The following is a 25023-nucleotide window of genomic DNA, read 5'->3' on the forward strand; positions in this document are numbered from 1 at the left end:
GAATCCAAGAATATCAAAATGCACATTTTAATCAACAAGATCAACCCTAAACAGTCTCCAGTGGGAAATTCAGAAAAATGCGATGTTTGGGAATAATTGCTAAAATTGTGTAACAGAGATTCTAACCTATTACCACTCTGATGCTGCCTGGCAAGTAAAATGCTTACAATAAGGCGCAATTTGCTTCTCGCACTCTTGCCTATACAAGCAAACCCGTCAGCAGTAACAACTTCCAGTTCAGCAAGCCAGTGTGGTGTGGTGGTTAGAGTGTTGGACTGGGCACCTGGGAGAGATGGGTTCCATCCCAATCGGCCATGAAGTTCACTGAAACATCCAATAGCCCAGAGACCAGACAGTGGCTTGAAGGGTTGCACCATCTATCTTGAAGGGTTGCACACAACTGCATTTGTGTGTATCAGCCCAGTTACCTGGCCTCTCCCCTGCATCTTCCTCAGGGATTTCAGACTGCAAGTTCCTTTGGCAGAATACCTGCCACATTTTGCTTATATCACTCTGTAAAGCACCACTGCATAGTGATGGTACACAATAAATACATTACAAGAAACAAAGCCAAACAAACACTCAAAATGTGGTAAGCATTTTGAGGTGCCATCCAATACATTTCTTGACTAGAAAACCAAATGTGGAAAAAGGGAATATTGTATTTTTCCATATTGCTGCACCTGGTAACTTTTTCACTTACCTTTCAGTTGTGTAGGTAAAACCAACAAAAGGCAAATGCAACCCAGAAAAGCCAGTGTGAGAACCAGGTGGTATCATTTCCTACACAAAAAGGAACACAAGATAAAAACTAAGTTTAATCTGAAACAAGATGAACTGATACAGAATGATTAATCAATTGTTTAAATCAGTAAAGAAAGTATTTAAATTTATGTTAAAAAATTTAAACCCCACTTCTAGAGCACATCCTTCACACAAAGTGGTCCACAAAGCTCTAAATCATTAATTTAAATTACGTTTCCAACTGTTATTTCCAACTGTTATTTCTTCATCTATTTCCTAAACAATGGGACAAATATAACAATTAATCCATGCTTGTTTACAACTAAACAGAATATTATTTCTACTGTTTCATTCTTACAACTAGACCATTTGTTGCTTTTTAAATATTCCCATAAAGGGTTTTTCTTACAAACCAGTATCTGTGACAGGCACATTAGGAACTGCACTGGACAATTTTGTCTTATATTCTTCTTCCCAGTATTAATTCTTCCTGCTTAATTAACTTGTCCCAGCCCCACCCTCACAAAAGAACCCCCCTCCCAAAAAAATCAGTAAGCAAAGTATGAAATGCCCATGAGTGAGACACAAGATCAGATTAATAATGGGCAAACTAGAACAATTTCTTTTCATTAGGTGAAGACAAAATTCCTATGTGTTATAGGTAAAATGATAACATTTTTATGAGAAAATATTAAATTGGTTCTTCATTTACATGAGAATGCCTCCTTTATATCAATGGGCAGCATCCAGTACAGCCACTTTACTTCCACTAGTTCCCTTGTGCCAGGAGAAACAACCATAGTGCAATGGGAACTACTGCTTCCTAAAACAACTCTGGAAATGGGACAGCTCAATGGACCTTCCTTCTGCAAGCTCTGCTGACTTAACCTGGAAGTAAGCAGAAGGGGAATTTCAGGAATTGCTGGCTTTCCATTGTACTAGTGGGAGGTACCACTGGTGCCTGGGCAATTTTCAGTACTACCCAATATATCTGGATGATGCATTCATTCAATTGAAAATTTATTTTATTTTTATTTAGATATTAACATCCACGTTTCTAAATTATTATCCTAGTTATTATTTAAGAGAAACACAGCATTTACAGCTTTTATCAAACATCTATAATCATTAACTTCTAAAAATAAGGTTGATTTCATTTTGTTTTTAAAAATAACAAGTATAATTAGCAGCCATTGATAGATTTCTCTTCCAACAGTTACTTTTATCAGACATGTACTTTTTTCACATTAATCCCAGATACCAGGTATAGCTAAATGGGGAACAAGGCTGCATCACCGTCCCTGTCCTTTCAGGGCCATGCATTCAGTGCTGCCTTTACGATCAGAACTTGTGATGGAAGCAGATCAGGACAACCTGTTCATCCAAGCAATTTGTACATGCTAACAGTATGTGAAATGGACTAAAATTAAAGAAATGCTATTTACCTAAATGGAATTGTACAGATTTCTTTAGTTAAAGTGAAAATACCTCATGCATTAATTTTATATCAGTGGTTTTCAAACTATACTAAGATATCTTAGAAAATTTCAATTAAATGTCAGACAAGTTTATCTGAAGGACTTTCTGATCATCTCTGAAAAGGACAGCATTGAATGGGTTCCCAAGGGCACTCACTTCTTGCTGGGCAAAGATGAGACCCAGTGGTTCTGTGACAGAGTAGTCAACATAAGGTTTAGCACAAGGAGCAAATGTGAAAACCACTGCCTAATCCTGCAGAGGAGGAAAGAAGACTCACTCACAGGGTTTCTTAATACATCATCATCAACATCAAAGTTTGATGTGTCTGAAGGACTGCTAACTTCTGGAATATAAGGTGCTTCTAAATTTCGGATATTATCCCAATTGAGTCCTTCAAAAAATGCATGTGATTTGAAATCTTCTATTCCATTCTGCCCCAGACGACGCTCCCTGCTGCAGATTAGCCGCTGGATTAGGTCTTTTGCTTCTTCTGATACATCAGTAACATGTGATGGAAACTGGAATCTTTCCTAAAACAAACAGAAAAAGAAAACTGAAATAAAGATTTTCTACTACATAATATGGATATATAATTCTATATGCTCTTATGTAACTGTAAATATGATTAGTTTAAGTTAGAATACAATGGAAACTAAATTATAGCAACAAATACCTTCCAGGCTTGGTAGCCCAAAATTATTTTAACTAGCCAGCTGTAATATAATAAAAGCACATCTGTGCATAAGTAGGCAGCATTTCCACGGAGCACGCTTCCACGTGCAACCTGCTCCACCCCTCCTTTGCTATATAGCATTATGGAGAAGGGCTTAGAAAATAGAGAGCTAGTTTCCATTTTTTTCTTCAGAACGTATGCCCCCACCAGCCAATTGCTCCATACATCAGGGATAAGTAGACCTTGGGCTTGCATGAATTGATTTGTATTTCAGTTAGAACCAAGAGGTCTACCAATCAGAGCAAGACCCAAAATGGTGGCAGGATAGTGAAGTCAACTGCCTATTGGCAGCCATACAATGAGGTAGACTTGAGAGTACAAATCTTAGCTACTGCAGAATTAGGGATGGTAATATTTGCCATGGGCCAAATTAGGATGGCTACAACGGCTTGAACAAATGGTCTTTCAGAAATGGTGGACCAACTACATCTTTACCGTATCATAGCAAAAATCTGACAAGACTTCAGACAGCCATACTGAAAATCAGCCACTGAGCTGTGGTATTTTGTACAAGGAAGGTGAGTTGTAGGACTTTTTTCTATCTTAGTATGTATTGAGTTGCCCTCTTAAAGAGGCATTTTCCATATAAGTGAAGTGAGCATTTTAGTGAATGCATAGTTTAATAGCTCTTACTTCATGATTCATAATCTTCCCATAGGTTTCCACCAGTGACTCTGCATAAAAAGGTGTTTCACCATACAACATTTCATACATGCAGACACCTAGGGACCACCAGTCACATTCAGGTCCATATTTTCCCATGCCATCCTCCATTGCTTGCAATATCTCCGGGGAAATATAATCAGGTGTGCCCACTGCAACTGATGATTGCACCTTTGAAGTAAAACAAACGTCAACTTTTAGTTGAAATTATTCTGATACAGTGCATTAGCCTTAACCTAGGCCACTGAGGTACAGACAACAGGTTATGCTTTCCTGAATAACAAAATATAAGTGCTTGGATCCTGAGAAACATAAGCAGAAAGGGATTGTCTCATCTCATCCCCACTTCAACACTACAGCCCAGTTTGGACTTTCAAGTTTCTCTACATGGAAATATCTAGAATAGTCTTCAGGCCTTCACATGTCTGCCCAATACACCAAGATAGGGGAGCACTTGCAAAAATGGTAATTATTTTGATATCATGAAAGTACTATAAACCACAGATTTCTTTGCCCCTGAGATAAAAGTATAGCCACCCAGATCACCTGGTCTTCAGAGCCCAAAAGGTGTGGAGACACTGACACAGCTCCCTGAAGTAGCTCTGTATACTTTAGGGAACACCTATAAGTTCCTGTATACAGTGGCACCGATAAGTTCTGGGTGACAGCATTCAAAAGGAGCACCCTCAGTCTTTCTCTTAGGTGGACATAGAAGGACCACTGCTTCCTGAAATTCCTCTGCATGGCTTTGAACTGTGGTACCTGACAGCACAATGTCCACCCCACATGGAAGGCTGCCTACCCCCTTGGAAAAGCATCCTGGAGGAGATCACATACAGTGTGCCTCAGGCAAGAGCATGTGGCTCACCTGGTGGCATGACAGTGGTGCTTGACAGGTACATGTACGTACACATATGAGCGGGAGGAGGAGAGGGAGAGATCTGCCTTGATATGCAGGGGCCAGTGAACCCATAAATTAAAAATGCATAAGCTGTAGATGTGGAAATATAAAAATGCTGGATGAAGAAAAGCGCTAGGTTTGCTCCTCATCATTGGCAGTAAGTGCTGAGAAAACATGTGCCTGAAATTGTAGAGCGCTATTGCCCACTTGATCTCGACCAGATTTTCCCATCCTAGTGCCCTCCTAATGCTTTGGACTAAAGTCCTAGCATTCTTGACCACTGGGCATGCTGTCTGAGGCTGATGGAAGCCACAGTCCAAAAAGTATATCGAGCACACCAAGTGAGGGAAGATTGATATAGACAATACAGGGATAGATCAACCAATAGTCAGACTTGGTATAAGGCAAACATCTTTTTTTTTCCTAAGAGACCTACAGTTTTCTGAAGCTAAAACTGTAATAGTTCAGTTTATTAAAATGGTAAGTTGACACAAAGCATAGTAATCTACAGTTTGCTGAAAAACGAGGCTGCAAAAGCTACCCCCCTTAAAAAAATCTTACATACCATACACACTAATTTTTATGGACTTTAGCAACTAAAAACTGTAGTTAACTACCAACACAGCTTCAGCTATCCGGCAGTATATAAAATAAACAAATAAATATTGCCATCACAACCACAATGAGATCTGTTACTTCGTTAGGCATAAAGAGAGACTGACTTAATTGGACTTGAACTTTTTGCAGATTATGAGGAAATGCAAGGCGACACTTGTTGTGCATGGAATATCATATACCCAACATAGCCAGCTTCAGTGTAACACCCAAGAGAAAAAATGATACATCACAAAATACTATCACCATGTCTCTTCACACATGTAATGCTTCTATCGTAGCCTAAGAATTATGTCCTATATTTTCCAAATGTTAACATAAAACAATTATGATTTAACAATTTAAGTATCCCTATATCAAAGAACTGATCTAAAATTGAATTGATACATACAGTGCCATCCTCACTCATCTTCAAACATGAGCCAAAGTCTGCCAGGCGTATATGGCCATTCACATCCAGCAAAACATTATCCGGTTTTATATCTCTGATGTGAAAAGAAATGTATTATTTTCACACTATTCACATGCTAAGTCAAATCACTAAATTTACTGAGCAGTTAAGTAAAAAAGCGAAAAAACAATTCATACATTTTACTCTACTGGAGCATTCAGGTTACTTCACTATAAATACAAAATATGATTCATTACATTTTTAAAATACTACTGAGGATTTAAAATGTGTCAACCAACACCATGCTTAAAACATCTGGCTCCTTCAGATTTGCAACTGAAATAAAAATAATCTTAAGACTAGCTATTAAGACAAATTGGAGAGTTCAAGAGCTGCCAAAAGACTGGGTTTATTTTTAACTGGGTTGTGAGTTCTTTACAGTGCTGAAACAGAGGCTATAACATAATTTGTGCATACATTTATGAAAGAATGGGATGCATAAAAAAGACTACAAACACCCTAAGAAATGGGATATGGAATGGGGAGGTAAACATCTTTATGGTGAATAATATGAAGTAACAATAAGCAAAACAGCAAATCAAACACAGATAAATAAAAAGGATGGTGGCCTGGCTAAGAAGTTACAATCATGCATTGATAATGATCTGACACCCTGTTTCCCCCTCAGAGCAGATAAGCACAGCCTAATGTTCCATGTACTGCATATAATATCTTCATTTATGAGTATTGTTACTTACTGAAAAGAAAAATGCAAAGACAGCTTTATAACAGTGTAAGATTTCACAGTTCATGAAACTATTCCTCAGTCATTGATAGCAACTGGGAAGAATTACTCTGTTTGGGTTTTGATGTTGCTTGGTGACTGCACTGTTCTAACAGTTTCTAATTCCCACTTAGTTTAATTGAATCACTGTAACCTGCTAATTTGTTTATTTATTAAATTTGTTTGAATGCCACCTATTAGCACTGAGCTCCCTGCTTAAGGACTATGCAGTAATTTCTGGGAACTTTGTCTTCTAACTTGGGTTAGAGATATACCCAAACTGACAGTTTCATGGGAAACTGTTAATTACATATAGCAAAACAGACAAATTATCCACAGCTTGAATACTCATTGTAGGGTTTTGATACATCTGCATTATTGATTTTTACAGCCCTTGCTTAAGAAACCAGGTGTATGCTTGTCCATAGTTCATGACAGAATTTATAAGATAGTAGACTGAAGTAGAAGGTCAAAGTTTAAAGTATTGTTAAGGTTTCCTGTACTATGCTACTTCAATTCTGCTCCAAGTTGAAGAAATACCAGAGTTACTGTGTGGGGAATACTATCAAGATTTGAACTGGTCAATTTTCATTGTATATGGACTTTTATCATTTAGTTTTATCTATTTTATTTTCAAATTTATAGGCTGCTAAATTGCCCTTTAAGGGCTCTCTAAGCAGCTGACAACATCAAAAACAGACCAACAGTACAATTATATGCAGGGCGGGGAGGGGAGAACCTGTCGGTAGCTGAATGAACTTGTACAGGTGTTAAAATCAGGTTTCAGAATACTTTCAAAAGAGGACCATTTTTGCCTGGTGCCAGAATGAAAATGGTGATGGTGCCAGGAGAATCTCTTTAGGAAGCCCATTCCAAAGATGGGGGCAGTTGCTGAGAAGGCCCTTCTTCTAAACACCATCCTTTTTACTTCCTTTAGGGATGGCTCTTTCAGAAAGAATTCATTCCCAGTTCTCAATGGGCAGGTACTTCTGTTTACCAAAGGTTCTTCTGGAATAAGCATTTTTAAGAGCAATCCAAGAATAGAAATGTACAGTGTGTACTAGGCCTTCCATTTCCTCTCACAGTAATAAAAGGAATGTGATTAACTATTAGAAACCTGAAACAGGAGTACATCGCTTGTATCTATAGACAGTACTGCCTTCCACCACAGCTGCCATTTAAGTATTTAAGAGTCAAAATAAGGTTCTTCTCAGTAAAATTTTATGCACTTAAGTAGGTAGCAACATTTTAGATAGCTACCTAGTGTAATATATTATGCTGCTGATTTTCTTTCTCTGATGACATGTTACCACACTTGTCTACTTAGAAAAGCTGGTTTGAAATGCTGAATTTTCTAGTTAGCTCTAAGCAAGACAAAAACCCCTCAAGTGAATCTTAAGGTAGTTTAGAAATGTCACTAAAAGCTAAACATTACATTAATGAGAAAATGATTGGTATGTTAAAATTGATCAAGGATCTGCTAATACAACTGCCTCTTGCACCCCAACCTGAAAGGTGTTTCTGGAATAACTTCATACAGATTACAGTCCTATAAAATAATCTAAAATGGGGGCAGTCACCAAATGGGAGTTGAGATTCAATCACCTACAAAAAGTAGCCTTGACACCTGTAGAAAATTCTATTTATACAACATTCAAGTGAACAGATGTAACTTTGTATGAACTGGGATAACCCATAGCTTCATACAGCAAAGCTACAACTCCTGTAGACCCTTGAGGAAGAGATCTGTCCACCCCAATGGGGTCTGTTTTACAGCAAAGAGGAGAGGACAGTTCTATAACCTGATCCCTTTGAGTATTTCCCCTTGTCTTCAAACTTGGTTGACTATATTACTATGCTCTGGTTAGGGATGCCTACTACCTAGTGAATGGAGACAGAACTGTAGTCTTCAAACACAGAGACTGAATAAAATTAATTACTATGTTTTAAAATGTAAATAACTATGTCACTGACAAACATATGTTCTATTTTTTATTTAACTTCCAGTTACATATCATTTAAGCATCTTTGCTCACTAATGATATATTGACACACATTAAGAGATAGCTACACTAAATAACTTGGCATTTCTGGTTCCGTCCAGTTTGATTTCTTCCATTTCTACATTGATTTTTGTTTCAAATGCTACTATGTGTTGGTTAAAGAACAATCCAATCAAAATAGTTAAAAAGATTGGCATTCTTGGCAAGTGTGTGTATAAAATCCAGAGGTACGTTTATGAATTTCTTTCTTGAACTCATCTTGGACAGGTATTAGCGCTTGAAACACTGAGAAACAATCCTCATTGGAGGGTTGAATACCCACTGCAACATTTTGCTGCAGGACCTAACTGTATATATAGTAACATTTTTCCGTATTATCATAATCCATATTAATATAATACTTTTATTAGACCAACCAAAAGATCATGTGCATTGACACGCACATGGTGGGCATATCATGAGCGGAGCTGGCTGGAGCCGGGGGTCAGACTAGATGGCCCAGGAGGCCGCTTCTGACTCGCTCTGTTTCTATGTTTCTATAACAATGTGCAAGCCTTCAGTTCTCTTGAACAGACAAGGTGTTACAGGAAGTGGGGAAGAGGGCTGACTTGTTGATAAAGTCTCAGTATCTCCATGTCCAGAACACCAAGAAATGGGGGAGGAGGGGTTTACAGACATTCAAATTAGGTTCTGCGGTTCCTGTGGAGGTCACAAGGTTGGACCTGGAGCTGTCCTTAGGATCTCTGAGAACAAGACAAGAAAATATGCTGTGGGTGGGAAACCCTCTGACATGTTGCCATCCTCGGGAAAGGATGGGATAGAAGGAGGGGACTGGCTTGTCTGAGTCCCCTAACAAGTTATAGTTTTCTGGAGAAAGGTATAACTTGCTGTCTGGAACCCTGAGCAGAACCTCTTTTTAAGGAATGGAGATGCACTGAAACAGCATTTTGTTACAGGTCCTACCAGCTCCTGTTTTCAAAATAGGAGACTGTCTGCCCAGAGAGATATCTTGACTAATGGACAATATAGAAATTAATTACATACATACAAGTCTTTATTTTTAAATTCACTTATGGCATTTGTAGGCTGCACTACAATGACGTTCTCAGAGTGATTATAAGATAGCTTGTTTACCTGTGCACATAATGGAGCTGATGAATGGAATGTATAGCAAGAACCATTTCACCAATGTAGAACCTGGCCATGTCTTCTGGAAGCTTGTCTTCAAACTTGCTAAGTAATGTCAACAAATCACCACCCACATAGTAGTCCATTACTAAGTACTAGTAAAAAAAAGGCATAGTATAGTTAAAAATCAATGGAAAAAAGTCATAATCACTTATACCCATTAACTATAGGATGACAGCACAAGAAATGGAAGCAGAAACTGGAGTCAAACAGGCTGTCCTTCTGGACCTGCTGTCTTTAAGTATTTTTTTAATCCTAACCATTAAGGAATACTTTTAAAGTACAGTGGAAATTTATGTTATTTAAGTTACCATCTAGTCAGTTACTATACTAAGCACAATCTACCCCAAAAGTCTCCTTCAGTGGAATTTAAGAATGGGAAAGTGCAAACAATATGGTCTCAGATCACTGGCTGTGTGAAGCAAAAAACCTAGTAATGCTAAGCAGTCTAAGACTCCTCAACACTTTGACAAGAACCCCTGAATGTGGGGCATATATACATACATTAGGAACTACAGTGTTAAAACCTAAATTACCATATACATGAGTGAATTTTGGCCACAATTAGCTATACGCTATCTTTTTACTGATTTAATACATTAGCTAGGTAACTCATTGGAAATTAAGAAGCAATATTATGCTATGAAAATAGATCCCTAAAGCTATGGCTACCTACTTATCCTTAAGTTAAAGAAATAACGCCTTTGAGACACTGCTGAGAAGTTTGGTGTCATCAGTTCTTGACAGACAGTTAACTTGCAAGAGAAACTGTTTGAGAATGTAGGTCAGCCAAGAGACTTGGATACTGACAGCTTGTCACAGCAGACCCTGAGGTTTCTCTTTCAGTTAAAATTGCTGAGAATGCTTTCTGGGATGTATTTTGTCTCATTTGATTTCATTTAAATGTGTTAATTTTCCCAGTGCTTTCCTGTCTTCAAACCATACGTTGATCAGCATGGAAATAGTTTTCAAAAACCAAAGCTTGTTTCTCTCTACAAAATAATAATCAGACAGTATAAAAATTAAAACACTTCAGGGTGAAAGCTAGATAGTTCTGTTCTCAGAAATGCATTCCAAGGTCAGAGCTGAAACTCCAAACTCAGAGTGTCCACCCTCCATCCTCGCAGTTGATGTGGTCCTTTCCACACTGGCTGCAGCTCCGAAGACTGACCTCAGAGCCAGATTTTGGGGATGTTCTAGGGTGTGAGGGGAGGCAGAGAGGGGTGAAGTGATGGGTCCCCTTCTCTCCTTTCTACAATTAAGACAAAACATTTAGCAGAGATAGGCCATCTCAGTGTTTTGTGGGTTGAGAGAAGCAAAAAGGTGATCCTTGCCTTGTTGCTCCTTCCATCCCCAATAGGTTGCCCATAATTTTCCAAGCAAAAAGGGTTGAGAATCACTATATTTGATCATATGGCCCATAAGCAAAAGCCTCTTAGAGGAGATAACAGACTCACAAACTAGCACAAAAAGCATGTGACTACTGGGCCAACAATAAATTTACTGAACAATTATTTAACAAAACTATTATTGATTTGATTTATGTCAATCTAGTTTATTACACTTTATGGAAAATCAACATATCTACGGAGAAAAATAGAATAATTTGTATATGAATTATACTGGAAGTATATTTTTCTTCCAAATTGAAGGAACAAGGAGACAAATAGATGATGTTCTAAATTCTCAAGTTATCTAAGGAAGCAGGTGTTAAGACCCACTTCTTTATAAAGGCTTACTGTTTACACATACCAAATAATTTTCATCCTGAAAGGCATAGTGCAATGTAGTGATCCACTGGCAATCTCCATTCACCAAAACGTCTCTCTCTTCTCGGAAACAAGCAGTCTAGAAATGGAGTAAAACAGAAGAACATTTGAAATATTTGACTAATCTTTGCAGAAAATATGGATGCCAACATTTTATGTGAATTTTTAAATTTAAGTTTAAAAACACTTAACTCTCCAATAATCTAACATAAATACAAAGAAACAAAAGAATTAACAAGTTAAAGAAACAACATTTCAAGCCAAGTTGTAAAAGCCCAATAAAACTGGCATCTCTCATTTTCAACCTTCTTTTACAAAAGCAAATACTTATCTAATTACAAAATCATTAAACAATCCTAACTGAACAATTTATATACAGGGCCTGATATTACTTAACCGTTCCAGAAATGAAATTACTTCTCACACCAACATATCAGACATATCATTTTATTATTATAAAAGATACAGGGCTAAGTTGGCTGAACCTTGGTCATATTGAAGTCAATGGGTCACTGGTTATGACATAAGATTTCATCTGGAAATAAGCACAACTAGCTTAGATTTGGGTCCACCCAATAAGTTTTAAAGGGAAAACTATGAGGGAAAACTGTAACTTATCAGACAAGTTGCAGAATAATATAAACATTTATAATTCATGGATGTCCAAGGTAGTTGCCATCTTGCACAATGCCCTCTGCCAGAGATGTAGAATTCTTCAGGAATTTTGAAGCAACAAAGGGTCAGGGACTCTTTACACCCCACAACAAACAAAACAAAAAAATATGGTAATAGAGGGAAGGACTCAAATATGTGAAGTACTTTTTATATAATCTAAATCCATTTTACTTCATTAACAACTTAAGAGACGTTATTTATAGTCTGGCATGTAGAACTGTAATACTGAGCATATGCATAAAAATTGTTATACACAATTGCTTGGCACATCCGGCTAGATATAGTCTACCTCCATCTGCCAGTTCTGCACTGAGCTTGATTTTATTAAAACTTCCAGGTATTTCCTGAGGCTTTTGTATCCACATTAGGTCTGTTTCTGGCCCATCTCTTTCTAACCTTGATATTCTCCAGCAAGGGAGAGATTGCTTCCCAATCTGTAAATGGTGTTTACACTACAGGTATTTGTGGTAAATGACAAAAAAGATTGTGTTACAAGGGAAGGACCAGGTCAGTGGGACAACAAATGCATGCTACTTGCTTTTAGTATCTCCGAACTAGCTCAGCATTACCAGGTAAAGGTAATGAGCAACAATTCACATTCAAGAAAGGTCACATTTGTTCTTCTCATGAAGATGGCACTACCATCTAAGTACAGAAATACATTTTGGATTTGAGTGGTGTATATGTCTACAATGTACACAGAAATTATCTGATCAGCCTTACCCAACCTGGTGGCCTTCCAAAGTTTGAAGTTTTCCTTCCCATCCACCCCAGGTAGCATGGTCAATGATGAGGAATGTTAGGAGTTACGTTCCAGATGTTTTGGACTGCATCATTTTGAAGTATTCATAGGTTGTTTACCAAAGCAGAAGCAAAGGAGAACTGGGCAAATGGACAAGCAACAAGACCCATGCTCACTCCTACTTTCCTTGGCAGACAGCAAAGTAAGCCGTATGTGGTACAGAAGGACACAGTGCCAGGATTTTCCCTTTCATACATTTGAAGCACTCTTGGAAGGGCAGAATTCCAGTGACTGCCAGGAATCTCTCTTAATAGCCATCATACTTAAGAAATAAAACTTGTCTTAAAGAAGAATTTTACTTATTCTAGAATTTTAAAAATTCCAGAACTGAAACTGTTCATCCCCCTTTCCAATGGAAAAGTATTTCAATGGAAAAACCCATTCAACTAAAATGTTTCCGGTTATTTTCAAGGTATTCATATCTTAAGAATTTTCTTGCTGCAAAAGGGCAGGATATACATTTTTACAGTCTATTAATCAACAAAAACAGCGCAGGAGTTGGGAAAGGGTGTAGAATGAGTAACATAGAAAAATAATGGCCCATTACAAATAACATAAATGAAGGCTGCGAAGGTTCAAATGGGCACCAGGATTCATTGACTATTAAGAAAAGTAAGCATCAGTTAATAAAAAGGGAGCAGGAGCAATTAGCCATCTCAAGTCCCTAATAGCTTATTGTATTATGTGAGAGGGAGGATTAGGGTCAAGGAGGTTGTTAGCCATGTGATTAAAAAATTTGCTTCCTCTCCATATGCAGAGAAGTTTCAGAAGGAAAGGGGGACAACAGCTTTTTAATACCCCAGTCTCCAGAACAACCTCCACCCCAATCACGCATTCATGCATACTATTTGAATAAATATATAAAAATAAAGGACTTAGGTTCAGGGCTCATCACTTGAGTGCAATAGGACAGAAAATAAGTATGCCCCTTTTCTTTCCCTCCTATCAAACTGAATCACTCAGTTTGTACTCCAGATGGGTTAGAACCATGTACAGAAATGTTTAAATAAATTGCAATCTAATGTTACAGGTGCTGTGTTCTTCCTCCTAATAGCAATATTTATAGTTATCTGTAGGAAACAGGCCCATCTGCAGACAGGTAATGTTTCTGCACATTGAAAGTGGTGGCGGGGAGCTCTCCAAATAGGTTGAACTCATTATTTGTTTTTAAAAAAGAGAAGCCAATCAAAATCTGATAAGGACTGAGCATACTCATTGCCCTCATGGAGGAAAGGAACATTAAAGGTGTGCATTGTATTATTATTATTATTATTATTATTATTATTATTATTATTATTATTATTGAGAAACTGGGCCCAGTGAATTTACAATATCCTAGAAAAGAGAAATAGGATTGGAAGATTCTCACCAATGAGGTACTACTTCTAATCTTATTTTCCTCCTCACCCACCTGCTCCACTCTGGAGTGCTTAAGGCTTTTAAAGAGTTCTGACCATGCCAAAGTGGAATCTAAGAGGAGCTATTTAGAACTGTAGGAAAAACACTTCCTGCTGCCTCAATCACCCCACCAAGGACACTAAGCTATGCAAGTGTAAGAACCCATAACAGCTTAAAGTATCCTGGAAGTGCACAATGGAAGTCTTAAAGGGCATATCATGAAGTATGCCTAATTTTGCAAGCAAATTGTCAGGAGGAAGTTTGAAGGAAGAGGCAAATGTGCCCACCTTCACACTCACATACTGCTTAGATTTAAGACTAGGTGAATAGCTTCACATTATCTTAGCCCAGAAATTCAGATGCTATCAATGTAACCTGTTTAAAACAGAATAAAAGCCATAAAATAAATTTCGAACCATTAAAAAATATTAAAATGATAGCACACTCATTTTTTAAAAGCTAGGTTGAAGTGATGTGTCTTAACACCTTTTCTGAAAGCAAAGAAAGGTACAAGTCAGTTCTAATTCTGGAGGAAGAGCATTCCATACTTTGGAAGTGGCACAGGAATGAGTACTTTCTTACATGCCTAATAAATGGGCCACTGTGGGCAGTGTTGTCTTCAGGATGGCCTCTTTTGTTTACCATATACCTTGTAAAGAGAGAGGTGCACTTTTGCAATAACCAGGCCTATGTTGTTTAGAACATTAAAGGCTAGCCAACTGAACTTACTTACTTACTTACTTATTTAAAAACTTGAACTGTTCCTGGAAAAACATTGGCAACCACTGCAAGTCTTTCATTATTTTCATAATATGGTTTTGAAATTATACCTTGGTTACCTGACTAGCTGCTGCATTTTGCACCAAATCAAGTTTCTTGGGCCCTCTTCAAAGATAGAGCACACTGCAATAAACATGATGTGATATCCCAAGGATAGTTATTGTTAACCCAGATGGACTCATGAAAGGTTGCAGTTGGTGTATCATGAGTTGCTGCTGCTGTTGTTAGTCTCCTTTTTATGATTCAGTATATGGATATTTTATGGATGTAGAATGGTATTTAATCTTGTAAACTGAATAAACGAACAGCATAAGGGTACTTCTTAACATTACTACCAGTGGAAGATTAAGGGAGAGCATAGGATCAGGAGACTATGGACCTGATATTTCAGAGACCAGCCCCAAGTTAGGCTTTCTACTGTTCACCTGCCCCTTCATTTTGTCTGGACTGAACTTCAGCTGGTTTATCCTCATTCAGTCCATTATCAGATCCAGGCAAGAATTCCAGGGCATCAACTGCTTTCTTGGTATTAGTAAGAGGAAGCAATACAGCTGGATGTCATCAGCATATTGATAGCATTTTATGTCAAAGTTCCAAATGGCTTCTTGTAGAGATTAAATAATATGGGGGAAAGAAGAGAATACTGTGTGATGCCATAAGCAATTGAGCATAACATGCATTTGACCCAACAGAAAGGACCAAAACCATTACGAATCATTCTCTGGACCTTCTGGACCCCACCAGAAGGTCCAGAATTATACCATGGCTGAAGGTAGTAAAAGCCCCCAACAGGTCCAGAAAAATGAAGACTGTCACATTCCATTTGATCCACTGCCTGTAATCAGTCACCCACTGAAGTATTCTCAGTCTTGGATACCAGCCAATACCCCAATTCAAATGGGTTCAGATAATTACAGCTCTAGACTGCTAAGATTCAGAGTTATGTGATTAGCAATAGGAATTAATTTTTCCCTATCACTAAACCTATTTCTTTACCCAACCGTTGTTAAGGATTTATTGGCATTTTGTTTCGTTCCATCTTTGCAAGAACCAGTCTAAGTTAGCCTTTTACAATTTGCAGAAATAAATGAAGGGATACTATATGTCAGAGACTAAGGGAATAATCTATTGTCCATTTTCATGAATATGCAAAAATAAGGGGCCAGATAATTAGAAATAATTTAACAAAGTATTAAATTGCCCTGGAACTACCTTTAATAATCCACTTTGTCTATGATGACTTAGCAAATTATAGTTTACCACTTCATGTAACTATTTAGGAGTAAACAAAGATTTTGTCAAATCATTTTCATGGTTTTCAGAAAGAAGATACATATTCACTGAGAGATTTCTCTCCCTGAGTGTCATTTTATGTTTTACTCAGAAGTAAGTCCTATCAAGTTCAACAGAACTTCCTCTCAAGCGGGATATTTCTTAATATTGTTACCTCAGATTTATCAGTGTTCAAGTCCATTTTAAATTGTTTCAACTATTTTATTTAAAAAGTTGTTTAAATTACACTTATTTCATTATGAGCTGTTTTGTGTGGTCTGCCTAGAAAATGAGGTGACAGATCCTTAAAAAATGTATAGAAGTAAAGGAGGAAGAGGTCAACTGCTGTTCAGTGGATTTAGAATGTCAGGAAGTATAACTTGGGAATACTTGGGAGTGATGAAGGGAAAAGAGGGGGAACAGATAGGCAAAGCTGATGATGGGGTAAAGGAGCAGTGATCCTGGGATCCTGTGGAGTGAATTAAGTAAGGAAGGCTAGCTGTTGGAAGCAGCAGCTGAGCTGGTTGGCAGAATGGTACAGCCAAGGTTAGCGGGAGGGAACATTTGGGTCCCAAGGTGCTGTATTGCTACTCCCATTAGTCTCAGCCAGCATAGCCTATGATGATGGCTGATGGGAGCAACCTATTCCCCATCGTTCAGCTAGGCAATGAAGGAAATAATGGCTGTGAGATGCAGGAGACCTGTCAGCCTGCAGTGCAGAGGATCTGTCACTGGAGAGTGTCACTTCAGTGTGACATTCAGGCAGCATCTAAGAGGAAACTGATGACACATCAGAAAAAATAAAGGAGAATGACTCAAAGAATTCTGTGAAGCCAACAATTTGTTTAACGCCAATATATATCTTTAGGCAACTGATCAGATGACTGTATACATGGACATCACCAGATGGCCAATATGCAAATCAAACAGAGTACATAATTGGAAAGATTAAATGAAGAAGCTGTATGCCCACTGCCAAAAATCCATGAGAAGATTATGGCAATGACCATAAACTGTTAATGTCCAAAAAATGGAGCAAAGCTGGAAAAGATCATCAAGAGAAACACAATGCTAAAATACAAGTTCAGTAACATCCTTGAGGAATTCAAAGTCCATGCAAACAACTTTGCACTGACCATGAACTAGAAGACCTGTGGACTGAAACCAGAGACATTGTTAGGGATGAATGCCAAAAGACAATTCCTGTAGCAAAAAGAAAGAAAAAGCCTAAATGGATGACAGAAGATGCCAATGTCAGACAAGAAGCAAAACCAAAACATGACAGAAATGGGGTGAGAACCCTGAAAGCAACTTTTCAGTGACTATCATGTAGGAACCCCCCCCCCAAAAAAAGCCTATTCCAATGAGTAGCACAAAGAAAGTAAACAGAATAACAAAAGAAGAAAAACAAGAGACCTCTTTCGGAAGATCCAAGAAAGCAAAGGGAAATGCAAACTTGGATTAGGAATGCTAAATTACCAACAAGGGAACGTACTATCTGACCAGGAGAACATATAGAGAAGCTGGAAATAATACATGGAAGAACTATGCAGAAGCAATGAAAGGATGACAGATTCTTTTGAAGAGAAATTCTAGGAGGAAGAACCTGAAATTTTAAAAGGCAAAGTGAAAGCTGCTCTGAAAGCACTTGGAAGGAATGAAGCACCTGGAATAGGTAAGGTACCCATAGAACTATTCCAAGCAACAGAGAGTGAATTAGTCCAAATCCTGCCATGAATATGCCAATAAATGGGGGGTGGGGTGGCAGTAGGCCAACAGATTAGAAATGTTCAGTATATGTTCCAACCCCGCCAAAAGAAGATGCTAAGGAGTGCAGCAGGTATAGGACCACTATACTATTTTCTTACGATAACAAGGTGATGCTCAGTATATCACAACAAAGAATTTTGCCCTACATGGAACAAGAAATGCCATATATTCAAGCTGGTTTCCAAAAAGTAAGATGTATTTGAAACTACATTGCTGGTATATGCTGACTACTGGAACCCACCAAGAAATTTCAGAAGATTAGTCTATGCTTTATAAGCTAATGTTTTTGCTAATACTTGTGCAGATCATGAGAAGCTAGGAATGGTCCTGAAAGAAATGGGTGTGTCTCAGCACTTGCTTGTACTGATATATAACCTGTATTGTGGACCAGAAACTAATGCAAGGACAGAATATGGAGAAACAGAATGGTTTGCTATAGGCAAGTGTGTCAGACAAAGATGTATTTTATTCCCCTATCTGTATAATCTGTATGCAGAATGTATCATAAGGAAATCTGGATTAAGATCACAAGAAGAAGTAGTGAAAAATGGAGGACAACACATCAATAATTTAAGAAATGCATATGATACCATATTACTGGCAGAAAGCAGCAGTGAACTGAAATGACTCCTGATGAAAATGAAAGAAGAAAGTGTAAAAGCAGGACTGCAGCCAAATATTAAGAAAACAAAAATCATGACTACAGAAGAATTACAGAACTTTACGGTCAACAGATCAGAAATTGAAATTATGAAAGATTATGCATACCTTAGGTCAGTCATCAATTCAGAGGGAGACTGCAGCCAAGAAATTAGAAGGAGACTGACACTCAGAAGGGCACCGATGAAGAACTATAAAAGATCATCAACTGTAGCAATGTTTCACTACAGACCAAGGCCAAGATCATCCATACTATTGTATTCCCAACCAATATTTATGGGTGTGAAAGCCAGACACTGAAGAAAGCTAGCAGGAAGAAAATGGATGTGTTTGAAACATGGTGCTGGAGGGGAGCTCTGTGAATATCCTTGACCAAGAGAAACTTTCCCTGGAAACAAGAAACTGTAACTGAAAACTGCTGTACTTCAGGCACATAATAAGAAGAGAAAGCTGAAGGCAAAAGAGGAGGAAGACCAAATAGGAGATGCCTTGAATCCATAAAGGAAGCCACAGCCTTGACTTTACAAGAGCTAAGCAGGGCTGTCAAGAAGAAGATGTTTTGAAGGGCATTCCTTCATAAGGTTTCCATAAGTTAGAGACAAACTCATGGTACGTAACCTTTACGAACAGCTGTCTCAGGTGCATAATATCTGTATCATTAATCTTCTTTACCCTTGCTCATAGCCTCCTCCTTACTTTCAAGGGAAGAGCATTTACTAATTTCCAGTCCCCTCCTTTGGCCACATCCCCACCTACACCTTCTAATGACAGCATACCCAAATATAAATAGTTCATAATTTAAATTATCCTAAAATATAATAGGAAAGCTGTGCTGGTTTAGTTTTACATCTAAAATCTTTCACAGTTTGCCGATTATGGTTTGCAAATACATTATCTTACTTGCGACACTGTATGCCTGGTCACTACGTATCAACCAAGACCTTCATTCCTTCCTAGAAAGTAAGGATCCCATAGCATTTATCTATGCCTTTGTACCTTTCAGAATTTGCCAGAGCATTGTGCCTGACATGACCCTTTCTTTAAAACTGCCAGAGAATTCAGCTCATGAAGAAAGTTGAGCAACATCTTTTGGATGATGAGAGTCAACATAATGACAACTGCACTAGCTCACAACCTGGGTAATGTTTCAGTCATAGACCTATATATCTTAAGTGCCCTATTCCCATCTGAATATACCTGCATGTTGATTCCTGCTTCATGTCCTATATATAAGGCAATTAACCACCTGCAGCATGAAGCAAGCATTTTTGGTAATGGCCCTCTGACTGTGGAATGACCTCCCAGAGGAGGTGTAATATAAAACACTCCTGGCCTTGACAAGCTGGTGTGATGCCCATTTGTTTGCAAAGTCTTGCTGTAAGCTTGTCACTTGTAAGTAATGTTCATGCTCCAAAATTGTTTTTAATGTTGCTTTTGAATATATATCTATCTGTTATCTGATAAAGCTAATTGGCTGTATTGTAATTGCTACAGTAATTGGTGGAAAGAAAAGATAACCTAAAAAAGACGGAATTAGCTGTCTTACAACCTTTTAAAGAGGCCAGATTCTAGGACCATGTCTACTAAGGCATAATACATAACTATCTTGTTGAAGGCACGAAAGTCTATGTCTGCTCAATGCTTGGACAGGAGACCTCCTGGGTAACCCATGCGTGTTACCTTGAGCTCCTTGGAAGAAAGGTAATACTAAGTTAATAAATAATACAAGTGTAGACACGCTGCACTGTAGAAACATCTTATAACAGAACATTTTAATTTTCAGACTGCTCTATATAAACTGTCTCATATAGTAGCAGCCTATATTCCTTCGCAAGCCATATGTAGTATAGAAGCAAGCAGTGCCAGGAGTTCCTCTTTCATATGAGTACATTTAAACCAGTATTAGAAGGGCAGATTTCCAGTGACAGCCTGGAATATCTCTTAATAACCATCATACTTAAGAAATAACAAAGGTTATGCTGTAATGGGAATTAGTGTATTGTAATCACATAGTGCCATTCAGCAACCAGCTAAATATGCCCATGTGCCATGAAAAGAGACACTTAGCCACAGCATGAATTCCATATCCAAAAAACCTTTTACACTCTTGAGAGTTCTTTACTGAATGCTGTATATGTCTTAGATTATAAATCATCATTGCTTAAACTTTTTGCCAATGAATCATTTGCTGCTTTATGCATACCATGATACATACGTTATTAAATGACATTTTCAGCATCTTAAGGTATGTAAAATGATTAGACATTTACTTCAAAACATACCTTCCCACATTTTTAAAGGAACTGAAAATTCCCACACATTCCTCCACAGAATTAACTATCCTACTTGAAGATTTGACTTTCATATGCACAAATCTCTATTCATTGTCTTGAATAATGTCTTTTGCATATGTCTCTGCATGTTATAACAATTGAAATCCAGAGCCCCTATGTAGTCTTTAACTTGGCTTTACAGTAAACAAAAATCTGGCCAATATAATTCACAGTGAAAAAAAATTAGGGCAGAGTGTCTGGGAAATGAATACACAGTAATGCTGAGAACAACAGATGCCTGGAAGGGACTGTCAGACTTGATTGTATTAAAGCAGCTCACATTAGAAAAAATGAAGCTCCTATATGCTCCTACAGTAATTCTTTCTAATCTAGCAGAAGTTCAGGGTGTATATGTGTGCGCGTGCGTGCGTGCGTGCGTGCATTTTTAAGGCCATTTTTAAAAATCTGAACTAGAAATACTGGACTTACCTCTGCCCTTTTGAGCATTTCCCATTTATTTAGTATTTTCATTGCATAAATGCGCTCTGTGCACTTCATTTTAACAACTGCAACCTATAATTAAAAAAATAAGAATACAGTCAATGACATTCAACATTTTGAATGAATTCCTCATTGTTGACATTATATTGTTGAAGAGAACAATACCACAATATAAATATCAGCTTATAATTATGCTGTGCTGTAGAACACGTTTAACATAGCACTGACCATCATTTTCATACTGACAGAGAAAATTTACACAGTAAGTGTAAGTCTTATAAACAGGCAGCATATAAATGTGATGATGACGATGATGATGAGCTAAACCATGTGCACAAACACTTATCAAGAATAGGCAACATTTGTACAGTTCCAACTCTCTACAAGTGTCCATCTGTGGGGGAAGCTTGCTCCCACACCTCAGATACTTACAAGTAAGCACATTGAAGGCCATAAGGCCTGAAGGAGCGTGTCTTGCAGGTTGCAGGAAATAAACAACTAAAATCAAAACTGAAAGATAAAGAGAATGCCAGAAGAAAGAGAAAGCAAAGATAAAACTTCAGCACTTACAAATAATTGTCCAAATTTAGCTGACAAACATCCTTAGGGAGCAACCACTATGGTGGTTGAAGAGAAAATAAGAAAATAGGTGAGAATCTGCTAGGGACATTTGTACTAGGATGGTGGGATAGGATTTCCATCAAAATTCTTTAGCTTTAGCTTGCTGAAATCATGCTCTGTGTAGGCACAGAACCCATATGTAAGATGCATAAGAACAACATCATAATTTTACTACAAGACCTGCTAACGGAAGAAGCCTGATCATGTTTGGATGTATACTCAAAGTAACTTCATAAGATCAGCTCTCCCTTATCACACTTTCTACACATAGTTTGGGTGGTTAAAACTGTCACATACAGGATAGGTGAAGTACTGCAAATTCCTAGACACCAACATGATTTGTTTTGAACCTAGGTTAATTCAGCTGGGATAGGAATGATCTTATGCCCATGGCCTCAGAAAGAAACAAAGCAGATAAAAGACAGGCAAGCATAATCCCTGGCCATAAGGAAACACACGCCACACACATTAAATAGCCATTAAACATTGGCTGTTTTCCTTTGCCTATCTCTTACACTAACGAGGAAGCAATCCAAGAAGACTTTGCCTATTTCTTGATTTACCTAGTGGTCTACACTGCTATATGCCAACAGGGTCTATCATCAGTGTTCTATTCAAAATATGGGTCCAATTAAAAATGAGTTACTGAAACGAGTCTTACAGGATGCTCCACTTATGCATTTCTAATCCCTGGCATCTCCAGTGAAGAGGATGAGGTAGCAAGTGAAGCAAAGGATCTCTGCAGGACACCCTAGAAAGCTGTGATGACTCAAAAAATAGGCTATCCTAGGCTAGTCAGATGAATAATCTGATCAAGTATAAGGCAGTCTCTGTATTTCAAGGCAGCATAAAGGCCGCCATGAATATTCTGTCAGAAAAAAATGATTGGTCTTTAATGAAATGCATTTTAAGAGACAGCTGGAGGGTAGTGGGGTGGAGGATCCTTCCGCTAAGCCTAACAGACATCTTTACTAAGCTAACATGACTCCTTCTAGTAAGCTAAACACATTTTGGAGGACAAAACATACACACTTGACACCTTAAAATCTACAAAGCTGAAAACAAAATCAAGATTAGATGAATATGGGCATATTTAGATATTTAGCATCTTTGAGATGACAGCACTTTGTCTAGAAACCAGCCAGGAAAGCTCTGACAGTTCCTGAAAAGTAGCAGGGAAAGGAATCGGCTTTATATTGATACTAGCATGTTGCTATAAGCAAAACTACCTTGTTAAAAGTGTGGATCTCCAATAATGTTTTTTCAAAACTCCACCTTTTATAGTTGGAGAGATAGATTACAAAACAGGAGGAAAGTCTGTGCCCTGTGTACTTTTATTTGTTATTATGTGATGCAAACTGTCCTAGGAGTTATTCGACTAGAGGTAAGGTGTAAAACTGTGTTAAACAAACAAACAAACAAACAATTATATAGTAATTTTGACTAACAAGCAGTATAAATATTAATAAATAAATAAGCTACCTATTTTGCTTTCTCTGCCAACTGCTTCTCTTGTCCATTAGCCCAACCGTGGAAATTTAGTTATTTATTTAAAACTTATGCTCCACCTCTCAGCCCCCATATGGAGTTTAGCATCATATTACTTTATTGATGTGTCAGGGACAGAACTCATGTCCTTTCCCACAAGCATGCTTTCTCAATGTGTAAGTCCATCTTCATTGTCTCTCTACTCCTCTATATACTCAATCATGAAAACACTCAGGGATATTTCATCAGGAAGTGAATCTAGAGCACAGATAGCATGCGTTCCCTCAATTTTTATAGGTAGGTATAACAGCTGGCAAGTAGTTGTAGGAGGAAGAGGTATGGCCTTCCATACTCAGAAGTAAGGCTGAGCTCCAGTATTATACTGCAGCATTTGCAATTAGTAACATATAGCATCAAGAGTGACATCAACCCTTGATGTTGTACTATATCTCTATAAGTACCTCAAAAGATGTCACAAAGAGGAAGGTCACAATTTCTTCTTGCTCATATCAGAGTGCAGGACAAAAAATAATCATTTCAAGCTGTGACAAGCCAGATTGAGGCTAGATATCAGGAAAAGTTTCCTCAATGTCAGAGCAATACGACGGTGGAACCAGTTGCCTACAGAAACTGTGGGCTCTCCCACACTAGAGACATTCAAAAAGCAACTGGAGAGCCATCGGAGTGGGATGGTGGAAACTGGTGTCCTGCACCAGCAGGGGGTTGGACACGATGGCCTTCATGGCCCCTTCCAACTCTATTATTCTATGATCAACAGGGGAGTCCCCATCTCGTTTGCTCTGTAGCCACCATTAGAGAATAGGCAGGCTCATATGTGAATATACAGTAGAGGTGACAAATAGATTTAAGGAATTAGATCTGATAGACAGAGCGCCCGAAGACCTATGGATGGAGGTTCACAACATTGTACAAGAGGTAGCAACTAAAACCATCCCAAAGAAAAAGAAATGCAAGAAAGCAAAATGACTGGCTGAAGAAGCTTTAGAAATAGCTGAGGAAAGAAGGGAAGCAAAAGGCAAGGGAGAAAGATACACCCAATTGAATGCAGAATCCCAGAGAATAGCTAGAAGAGATAAGAATGCCTTCTTAAATGAACAGTGCAAAGAAATAGAAGAAAACAATAGAATAGGGAGGAGCAGAGAACTCTTCAAGAAAATTGGAGATGTGAAGGGAACATTTCATGCAAAGATGGGCATGATAAAGGACCAAAATGGCAGGGACCTAACAGAGGCAGAAGAGATTAAGAAGAGGTGGCAAGATTACACAGAGGAACTATACAAGAAAGAGCTTAATGTCCCCGATAACTACGATGGGGTAGTCACTGACCTCGAGCCAGACATCCTGGAATGTGAAGTCAAATTGGCCTTAGGAAGTCTGAGCAACAACAAAGCTAGTGGAGGTGACAGTATTCCAGCTGAGCTATTCAAAATCTTAAAAGATGATGCAGTAAAAGTGCTCCACTCAATATGCCAGCAAATTTGGAAAACTCAAC

At 38.1% G+C, this 25023-nt stretch overlaps 1 protein-coding gene across 1 annotated transcript in view; it reads right to left on the reverse strand.

Moving 5' to 3' along the window:
* Window positions 1-25023, reverse strand: part of CDC42BPB (CDC42 binding protein kinase beta) — a 133890-nt gene that overhangs the window by 58284 nt on the left and 50583 nt on the right. Inside the window, 7 exon segments of the mRNA XM_044435862.1 lie at window positions 621-783; window positions 2505-2753; window positions 3590-3790; window positions 5527-5620; window positions 9448-9596; window positions 11254-11349; window positions 21390-21473. Coding sequence (XP_044291797.1) covers window positions 621-783; window positions 2505-2753; window positions 3590-3790; window positions 5527-5620; window positions 9448-9596; window positions 11254-11349; window positions 21390-21473 — 1036 coding nt within the window.

This window comes from Varanus komodoensis, unplaced genomic scaffold (genome assembly GCF_004798865.1).
Source record: "Varanus komodoensis strain SLA01 unplaced genomic scaffold, ASM479886v1 scaffold3, whole genome shotgun sequence".
Lineage (NCBI taxonomy): Eukaryota > Metazoa > Chordata > Lepidosauria > Squamata > Varanidae > Varanus > Varanus komodoensis.